Genomic DNA, 10,948 nt, shown 5'->3' on the forward strand with positions numbered 1-10,948 from the left:
CTCACATACATCTGGAATTCACCAGTATCTTAGTGGAAGGCTCACATACATCTGGAATTCACCAGTATTCTAGTGGAAGGCTCACATGCATCTGGAATTCACCAGTATTCTAGTGGAAGGCTCACATACGTCTGGAATTCACCAGCATTCTAGTGGAAGGCTCACATACATCTGGAATTCACCAGTATCTTAGTGGAAGGATCACATGCATCTGGAATTCACCAGTATTCTAGTGGAAGGCTCACATACATCTGGAATTCACCAGTATTCTAGTGGAAGGCTCACATGCATCTGGAATTAACCAGTATTCTAGTGGAAGGCTCACATACATCTGGAATTCACCAGTATTCTAGTGGAAGGCTCACATACATCTGGAATTCACCAGTATCTTAGTGGAAGGCTCACATGCATCTGGAATTCACCAGTATTCTAGTGGAAGGCTCACATACATCTGGAATTCACCAGTATTCTAGTGGAAGGCTCACATGCATCTGGAATTCACCAGTATTCTAGTGGAAGGCTCACATACATCTGGAATTCACCAGTGTTCTAGTGGAAGGCTCACATGCATCTGGAATTCACCAGTATTCTAGTGGAAGGCTCACATGCATCTGGAATTCACCAGTATTCTAGTGGAAGGCTCACATACATCTGGAATTCACCAGTGTTCTAGTGGAAGGCTCACATGCATCTGGAATTCACCAGTATTCTAGTGGAAGGCTCACATACATCTGGAATTCACCAGTATTCTAGTGGAAGGCTCACATACATCTGGAATTCACCAGTATCTTAGTAGAAGGCTCACATGCATCTGGAATTCACCAGTATTCTAGTGGAAGGCTCACATACATCTAGAATTCACCAGTGTTCTAGTGGAAGGCTCACATACATCTGGAATTCACCAGTATTCTAGTGGAAGGCTCACATGCATCTGGAATTCACCAGTATTCTAGTGGAAGGCTCACATACATCTGGAATTCACCAGTATTCTAGTGGAAGGATCACATACATCTGGAATATACCAGTATTCTAATGGAAGGATCATATAAATCTGACAGTCACTGACAATTTCTTATGTAGCAGCTTCTAACTAGCTACTGTAAACTTGTCCTGTTCCAAAAAACATATAATGTCTTCACCATTTGATGGACAACAAACTATATATTTCCAAAATATTGGAATCTCAGTGTTCAGGGAAGAACTTACTTTTCTTCCTTATTTGGATATTTATCTTATATTCACTGTGTGTAAACTTCACTTTCAAATAAAAGAATTATTTTAGTTTGTTCTACAATTGGATTCTAAATTATAAAATATGGAAATAATGTCAGTCTTATAGGCATAAGATGAGCAGTATTTTTTCTGTATAGCTTATATTTAATAAATAATAAAATCCACAAAGAATTTATGTGAAGCTCATAGTCTGAAGGAAAATGATATAATTGAACATGTTCTTTTCAGTTACATTTAAGAAGCAGCATCTCAATATTACTTAAGGTTATTTTTAATATTAACCTTATAGTCTAGGTTTTTTTAGAACATTGAGATTTTTTCCAGTTACTTTATATTTCTTGACTAAAAAGCAATCATTTGTGGATGAATAAATGTTTCAGCAATTAGGAGCACTTTCTCCTCTCATATAAGATGAGGCTTTGCTACACAAAACTCATGATAAGTGGTTCAAAACACCCTGTAGCTCCAGTTCCAGGGGCATCCAAGAGCTCTATGTTCTCCTTGGGCATCATCACCAACCTGGTACACACAGAGACACACATATTCAAGCTCGATAGATAGATAGATAGATAGATAGATAGATAGATAGATAGATAGATAGATAGATAGATAGATAGATAGATAGATGATAGATAGATAGGTAGATAGATCCATAAAAGAAAGAGGCATTTGGTTATGATGATAAAAGTATGAGAGAAGAAAAAATAAATGAATTACTAACTACTCCAGTTTAACCTTCTGCGTAAGTATCTCCAAGTGACATCCAACTCTGCATTATAGTAGAGATTATTGTCAACAGGTAAAAAAGTTGGAAGTAATTTAATGTATTACCTATGTATGTAAAGTCTAAAGACCCTGTTTAATTGCTATCGGAATTCACATTTTTTTTCCTCCAGAGCTTCCTTATTGCATTTTTTACCTCAGAATTCCTGAGGGTATAGATTAAAGGATTCAGCAGAGGAGCCACCATAGTATAAAAGACAGCAACTGCTTTATCAATTGGCAAAGTGGTTACTGGGCGTAGATACACAAATATGCAAGGAATAAAAGACAAAATCACTATTGTAATATGAGACACACAGGTGGAGAGGGCTTTGTGCCTGCCTTCCAAGCTATAGTTTTTTAGAGAGCGTAAGATGATCACATAGGATCCCATCAAGAGGAGGAAGTTAAATAGGCAGATGAACCCGCTGTTGGCAGCAACGAAGAGACCAAGAATATGTGTGTCCATGCAGACAAGTTCCAACAGTGGGTACAAGTCACACATAAAATGGTCTATGATGTTGGGGCCACAGAAGGGCAGCCAGACTGTAAAAAGGATCTGAATAGTTGCATGGAGAAACCCTCCAGTCCAGGCCACTCCCACCAGGAGAATGCACAGCTTGTAGCTCATGATGGTCATATAGTGCAGAGGTTTGCAGATGGCCACATAGCGGTCATAGGCCATCACTGTCAAGAGAATGATCTCAGTTGCACCAAAAATGTGCTCTGCATAGACTTGTGCCATGCATCCATTAAAGGAGATGACTTTGTTCTCTTGAAGGGAGTCCACAATCAGCTTCGGAGCTGAAGAGGAAGTGTAAATCACATCTATCACGGAAAGGTGGCTCAGGAAGAAGTACATGGGGGAACTCAGAGCTCTGCTGTGGATGATGGTGACCACAATGAGCAGGTTGCCTGAAATTGTTACCAGGTACAGAACCAAAAATGTCACGAAGACCACTTTCTGCACTTGGGGGTTCTGTGTGAGACCTATCAAGATGAATTCAGTCACGTTCCTTTTATTCTCCATTTGTGTAGTGTAGATATTTGTTTTTGAACAAGAAAGTATTATTTTTACCTTTAGGAAAAAAGAATCAAAATAAATATTCCAAAAATTCAGTATCTTCATCACTCTATTGTTTCAAAAATGAGGTCCTGTTTTCCCAAATTTTGTAGAAATAGAAACCTCAAGTCTTTTCTTATTTGATTTTTTTAGTCTCTTATTTTCTCAACCTCAACTGTATTCTTTTAAGACACAGAACATCAAGAAAAAATAAATCAAATTTATTGGGGTCCAAGAAGCAGTTGCAAACTTGTTTTTTCTCCAGAAGAATGGAACATTGTAATCATTAGAAGCAATGGTTTTAGAAATTAAAAAGATCTAGAACTGTATATGAAATAAGGTGAATTAGAACTATAAAATAGGCTTTATCCTACTCATAATTATGTAAACATGTCATGGGTGTCATGTTTTTCTTAAAATTTTTTATACAATATATTTTGATCATTTTTTTCTTCTTTCCCCAACTCCTACAAGATCCTCCTCCTCTCCTCCCTATCCATCAACTTTATGTTCTCTCTTTACAAAAACAAACAAAAAACAAACAAGCAAAAACAAAACCCAATCCCCTAAACAAAGAACAAAACTAAAACCAAAAGGCAGCAAATAAACAAACACTCAACAAAAAGTAACCCAGGTACCAAAAAACAAATACTTTTTTTTAACATGTGGAAGTTAGTCTATAAGTTTTTGATAGTGTGCTGAATGTCATCTTTATTGTACCAACTAAACTTGTTCTCTAGTTTAAACTAATATCGTCAATCAAAATTTACATAATTAGCAAATAAGTCTACTCTGAAAAATCAACCAGAATCCACTCAATATAAAATCTATTTTATTTGCTTGACAAAGAATTAATATATCACTAAACTTCAAAATAGTATTTAAAACGCCGTTGTTATTACTAGGCCTTGCATTTTTCTGGACTTTCAATTTATTACAACTTTTTATTTGTTCCTAACACAGAAGGACTATGTAAAGTAAGGCAATTTGTCCCCATCTCTTGAGAGTATGATACATACTTAAGGGCATGTAAAAGAGAGCTTGTTCTCTGTGATCCCAAGAATAGTTCTTTGACACAATGGCTTTATAGCCCTAAACCTGGGATTATGACCTCCCTTGTAAACAGCTCAGTGTATCAGGGAACCCAAGAACTGCTGAGAATATAATGGAGTGGATTTCTAATTGCTAGATCTTCTCTAGAGAATCAGCAATGGACTAATAGATTTTTCTAAATTCTAGAATGCATATGCCAAAATCGTACTTCATAATCAAAACCATAAATAATCCCAAAACATGACTCATTCATCATTCAGTAATAATTCTATTTTCTGCAAATTTTATGTAATCTGAATATATTTTAATTCTTTTAAAATATTCAGATCCCCTCTTTTCCCTCCCATCATGCAGACACAAAGACAAACTAAACAAATCAGCCATTTGTCAAAACTGGCGTCTCTAGTGTTCAATGGCTGGTTAAAAGAATAAATGAGTTTCATTTCCTGCTCTAGTTCAAAGACTAATAGCATACACTGAGGTATATATTTATCTATATCAAAAAGAGACCGATCTTCCATAAAAGGAAAGGCAACAATGGAGAGGTAAAGACATAAATGAACAACCTCATCTCACACTGAGAAAATCTGGGTACTTATTTCAATTTCTATGCTCAGATATTTGAGCATGAAGCTTTTGCTGTGCTGTGTTTTTGCACATTTGTTGCAGCATGTTTAGGCTTACATGTCCTGCTCAAGTTTTCTGAGAGACAGCCTAACACTGAGCACTGGTTGAGCACTTGTCATTATACTAAGTGATTTGTTTGCAGTATTTCACCTATTTCTCCTAAATAGTGCCAAAGTTTTAGACGCCTTTAAATTTGAATTTTAAAGAAAAGAAGACTTACCTAAAGTACCAGTGGGAAAATGTAAAGAAGCCTGTTTCCAAACACAGGACGTCTGTCTCTAGCTCTTTAGCATTTTCAGTGCCTGTGTCTCTAATGCATATCAGTTTACTTTGAGGACCAGCATTACCAGAGCTCAAATAATTGAGCTAGTGCCTTAAAGTCACCAGCTGTGGTCATAGGAAATCCCCCACAGTCCTCTGCTAAGCTGCAAAAGAAAGCCAAATGGTAATGAGTTCAGGTTTGCAGCCTGCAAATCTGTAGAGTCACTCTAAATAAGGATACCCAGTTAACTTGTATTTCACATGCTTACATATTGTTAAGTTGAGGAGCCAGGACCAGGTAGGTGAATTTCAATGACAGAGGACAAGAATATCCTAGGTTTGCTAAATTCTAAAACAGATGTTTTCTGCCTCTGTAACTCACCTTTCTTAAGATGATACAGTATAAATACATACAGGAAAACAGTAGCCCTAAAGGAGAGAGTTTAACTGCCACTTTGTACTTATCAATAACTGCCTTGATTCTTTAAAAAAGCTATATCACACAAGGTTATAAGGAGGAGCAGAAGGAGAGAGAACATGAACAAGGAAGTCAGGACCACGAGGGGTGCACCCAACCACTGAGACAGTGGGGCCGATCTATTGGGAGCTCACCAAGGCCAGCTGGACTGCTACTGAAAAAACATGGGATAAAACCGGACTCTCTGAATGTGGCGGACAATGAGAGCTGACGAGAGGCCAAGGAGAATGGCACGGGAACTTTCATCTGGCGATAGATCGAGAGAGAGACAGAGACCCAATTTGGAGCAACGGTCTGAGCTCTTAAGGTCCAAATGAGGAGCAGAAGGAGGGAGAACATGAGCAAGGAAGTCAGGACCACGAGGCGTGCACCCACCCACTGTGACAGTGGAACTGATCTATTGGGAGCTCTCCAAGGCCAGCTGGACTGGGACTGAATAAGCATGGGTTGAAACTGGACTCTCTGAACATGGCGGACAATGAAGGCTGATGAGAAGCCAAGGACAATGGCACTAGGTTTCGATCCTAATACATGAACTGGCTTTGTGGGAGCTTAGCCTGATTGGATGCTCACCTTCCTGGGCCTGGATAGAAGTGGGAGGACCTTGGTCTTCCTGTAGGGCAGGGAATTTGGACTGCTCTTCAGTATCGAGAGGGAGGGGAAATGGACTGGGGGGAGGAGAAGAGGAGTGGGGATGGGGGAGGGGAGTGGGGGGAGGGGGCAATGTGTGGGAGGAGGGGGAGGGAAATGGGAAACGGGGAGCAGTTGGAAATTTTAATTAAAAAAGAATAAAAAAAAAGCTATATCACATCTTAAGAATACTAAATCCTGCAGTATAGCTAGGACTTTATTCACTGCATCAGAAACATGTCTCCTGGTTAGTTTCACACACAAGAATGTTCTAAAAGATCAAAATTAAAGGTGCCCTTGATCCTGAGTTTTAGTACAGATATCCATTCATATTTAAAAGTATACCCTTCTCTCTCCAAGACAGAATTTTTAATGCATCAGCCTTTGAATATTAGCTTCAGTGTTGAAAGTGTTCTATTGAAAAAAGAGTTTAAAAGAATTCTTCCTCCCATTCTAACCGAGCTTCATGACTGTGAAGGCCATACATCTGTCACAGTTTTACTTTCAAATGAGCATTTTAAAATTCTTAGCTGTACCCAGTGCCTATTTGTACTGATATAAGATGAGATAGATTAATTTTTGTTGACTCCCATCGTAGTCCTTCCCCTTTCGGAATGGAGATGGAGGAGGAATAAAGGGGGAGTGTAAAAGGGAAATGAGGGAGGGGAACGGGAGGAAAGGAGGAAAGGGGAATTGTGGTTGGTATGTAAAATAAATGGAAAAAGTTACTAAGAAGAAAAGTGTCACTAAAAAGAAAATATGTATGACAAATTACACAAACTTCCATGTACAGATTGCATGTCATATACAGGAAGAAATGTTTGGTGACCCTCCCTACTACTTCATTCTCTGTGTACCATATGTACACAACCTAGATTCCATAAATTGTATTTCACATATATCTGTGTCTATAGTTAGGAGATCAAATATTTGTGCATGATCTCCTGAAACATCTAAAGGTGTCCAAATGTAATGCTTTAATTCTTTTAATTGCAAACTCCTTCCAGGGAGAGAAGGAAAATAAGAGAAACTAGCTTAAAAATCAGAATTCTGGGTAGCCTACCTTGGCTGCTGGTGCAGTTGAGAGTGCCCGGTGTGTTCAGAAACACAGAGAAATCATCGCATACAGCTGCTTAGGCAGCATTTCAGGTAATGTATGAATCTCCAATTATTAATGATTAAATGATACTTCAGCAAGCAGACTGTCGAACGACGCAGGCTTCTTTTTTATTGTTTTTATTATTATTATTATTAAAAATTTCCACCTCCTCCATTTTGATGCTCACAAGCTTCTTCAAATGGCTTTAACACATACTTTTGAAGCTCTGATGCCTTTGCAATTTTTTAAAAAATTAAAAGAAAAGATGAAAGAAGGGCAAATTCTATGTTGAATTTGAAACTGAAAGTTCTGGGGAAAATATAGAGTATCTTTTGATTTTCTGTTATTATTAAAACAATTACAGAACAAGAGACACAAATATTTCTAACCCCTAACCTAAGAATAACCTAAGAATAGCTTATTCTGGAATCATTGTGTGTGGAAAGTCTGCTGAGGACGTTATTATTGAGTGAATCTGTCTCACCTTTGCCCTCACAGGAATTAATTATTTATGATTTTTGAAGATTTTATTTTAGGAACGGATATCTTGGTGTATTTATTTATAAACAAATCACTGATTAGTTCTTTTCCCTGAAGTTGAAATTAGTTTATCAGCAGTCTGTATGTCTGGTCCTGGATAATATGTGGTGAAGTGTGCATATTTTAACCCCTTGAGGACCATGAACTAGGACACACATGACTCTCATTACTGTGTGTATAACAACCTGGGGTTTTGCTCAGGTTGTGTCCCTGGGGAAGTTTTCTTGGTCTGAGGTCATGTAGAAGACAGAAATTTTTACTCTTTGAATTGTACTAGAATGTATCTTATTCTGTCCATAGGAATGAATTTTGGAAACTGACACACTTTCAATTGATGTGTTTGCTCTCTAGAGCTAGATGCTAAACAAAAGATAAGATACTAGTATCAACTTTCCTAGTGTAGAAACCTTTCCTGATTCTCTGCCTCCCCATTGACACTTTGTTCACAAGTTTACAGATCTAAGTGACTTTCTTTTCTTTTCTTTTTGATTTTATTGAGCTATACATTTTTTTCTCTGCTCCCATCCCTTCCTCTCCCCTCCCCTTCAACTCTCTCTCATGGTTCCCATGCTCCCAATTTAATCAGGAGATCTTGTCTTTTTCTACTTCCCATGTAGATTAGATCCATGTATGTCTCTCTTAGGGCCTCCATTGTTGTCTAGGTTCTTTGGTATTGTGATTTGTAGGCTGGTTTTCTTTGCTTTATGTTTAAAAACCACTTATGAGTGAGTATATATGGTATTTGTCTTTCTAGGTCTGGGTTACCTCACTCAATATGATGTTTTCTAGATCCATCCATTTGCCTGTAAATTTCAAAATGTCATATTTTTTCTGCTGTGTAGTACTCCACTGTGTAAATGTACCACACACACACACACACACATACATACAAACACATGATTCCAAATTTCTTCATATATTCTTTACATATTCACAAATTTCTTCCTCAGGACTGTGAAGATTTTCATGACAAAAATTCCCTGACACCCTGAAAACATAAGTTTGCAGTTACTCTGCATCCTCAAGGACAGGTTATTGTTTCAGTCATCTATCATAAAAATTTAAATAGCTGTTGTCATTACACATATATCTGTAGACCGAGAAATACTATTAAAAGCAAAACAAGAACTTTCATGTTTTTTATTGTAGTTACTAATTTCTGTGTTCTTTATTCTATAAATAAGGAATTACATTGACTAATTTTCATATATTAAAACAACCTTTATTGCTGGAATAAGTTCTGCTTATTCATGGTATACAACTTTTATAAACTGCTGAATCTTTTATTGGTTTGGGGGGGTCTATTTTCCTAGGCTATTGTAGTTTTCTTTTCTTTTAGTATCTTTGTTTATTTTATTCAGATTACTATACTAATCTCCAGAAATGTTCTTTTCATATATTTTTAGAAAGTTGAAGGATAAGAACTTCCTTAATTATTTCAGTGCCTTTCCCATTGCAATCAATCTGATGTATATCTTATTGTCCTAAGTCACCATTTGCTCCAGAGACAAGACAGAACCTGCTATTTCTTGTTCACATCTCTAGCAGAAGAGTGGATCTCATTATACTTGTGGCTGATTATTCAGGGTTAAATAGACAAGTGTGTTTTTGAGGAACAATGACCTTTATAATTTAAATTCTTGAACTTAGTTAATAACCATAATCCTTGTGTGCCTCTTTGTTAAGTCCACTTTACCCATTTCTGGGAAGACCAAAGCCTTCAAACTTTACTTTCTACTAACCCAGGACTTTGGCAATGAACAGGCTGATCTCAGCATTTATACATTTAGAGCCTTGTTAAGAGAGTTTTTATTTTTATTTTATTTTGTTTTATTTTTTTAGAACAGACTGTGTCTTGGTTCTTTTCTGTTTAGCCTCTTTTGGACTTAGTCTGTTCAATAACCATTCAGGGGCATGTACAGTTCCACTGTCCTCCCATGTGTTTGTCTTTTCCTTTGATAAGATTGTTGAATGGTGATACCTCAGGACTTTCCTTTGTTAAAATATCCTTGGCCAATGGGTATTCCTGAGATATAGGATTTTCAAAGGAATGCACTTTCCAAACAATATTCCAAATAAATATTTAATTTCATGTGTTTGTTGCTCTCAAATCACATCCTTAATTTATATTTGCTCTTTCATTTGACCAAAATGTAAAGAGCTTAAAGTTTTAACCCTATAAATAGCAGAGATATTTAAAGAATTGAATTCACATTCAGCTTCTACAGTGTTTAGTGCTCAGTAGCAGAAGCTACAACCCGGGTTTCTGACCCAGGGTAAATCTCACAGGTATTGAATGGGCTTTACAGCTCACAATAGCAGGAGATATAAACTCAGGAAAAGAAGCCTACAAAATCCTTCAGTAAATCCCACAGGCATAAGGAATCCCAGTTCAAACACTTCAGCCACAGACAGGAGACCTGAGTTGACTCAAGCCAACACCTGATGTTCAGAAAAGGACTAGAGGCCGGGCAGTGGTGGCGCACGCCTTTAATCCCAGCACTCGGGAGGCAGAGGCAGGCGGATCTCTGGGAGTTCGAGGCCAGCCTGGTCTACAAGAGCTAGTTCCGGGACAGGCACCGAAAGAAAGAAAGAAAGAAAGAAAGAAAGAAAGAAAGAAAGAAAGAAAGAAAGAAGGAAGGAAGGAAGGAAGGAAGGAAGGAAGGAAGGAAGGAAGGAAGGAAGGAAAGAAAGAAAGAAAGAAAGAAAGAAAGAAAGAAAGAAAGAAAGAAAGAAAGAAAGAAAGAAAAGAAAAGAAAGAAAAGGACTAGAGATAGACCTTTTGCCCCTAACAATCAATCTCAGGGGGGAAAATATTATCTCGCCCATACTATGACTAAGTTTTATTCTTAATATTGTAAATACTTCCATTGAAAGGAGAATTGAACTTAAAAACTCAATAAACTAACTCAAGACATATAATTTTCACAGTATAAACAAACAACAGAACCCCCACATCTGGAAAAAAAAACAAGACAAATTGTCCTCTCCAAAATTCAATAGTTTTATACGATGGCTCCCACTGAAGAAGACTTGGAAGAACTTTCAGAAAAAAGAATTTAAAAGAATATTAGTAACTATGTTCAAACAATTCTTTAATGAACCCCCAGAAAACAAAAACAAAGAGCTGAAAGAAATAAGGAAGTCAACTCAGGATAGGAAAATATAGTTCAATAAAAAGATAGATTTGCAGAAGAAAACC

At 37.2% G+C, this 10,948-nt stretch overlaps 1 protein-coding gene across 1 annotated transcript; it reads right to left on the minus strand.

Annotated features, from left to right (window-relative positions):
* Positions 1 to 2,092: 2,092 nt before the first annotated feature.
* On the minus strand, positions 2,093 to 3,025 carry LOC130877342 (olfactory receptor 4C12-like). The gene has a single exon (XM_057774543.1). The coding sequence runs from the start codon at positions 3,023 to 3,025 to the stop codon at positions 2,093 to 2,095; it is 933 nt and encodes a 310-aa protein (XP_057630526.1).
* Between the last annotated feature and the right edge of the window lie 7,923 nt (positions 3,026 to 10,948).

The sequence above is a fragment of the Chionomys nivalis genome, chromosome 7 (assembly GCF_950005125.1).
Source record: "Chionomys nivalis chromosome 7, mChiNiv1.1, whole genome shotgun sequence".
NCBI classification, from domain to species: domain Eukaryota; kingdom Metazoa; phylum Chordata; class Mammalia; order Rodentia; family Cricetidae; genus Chionomys; species Chionomys nivalis.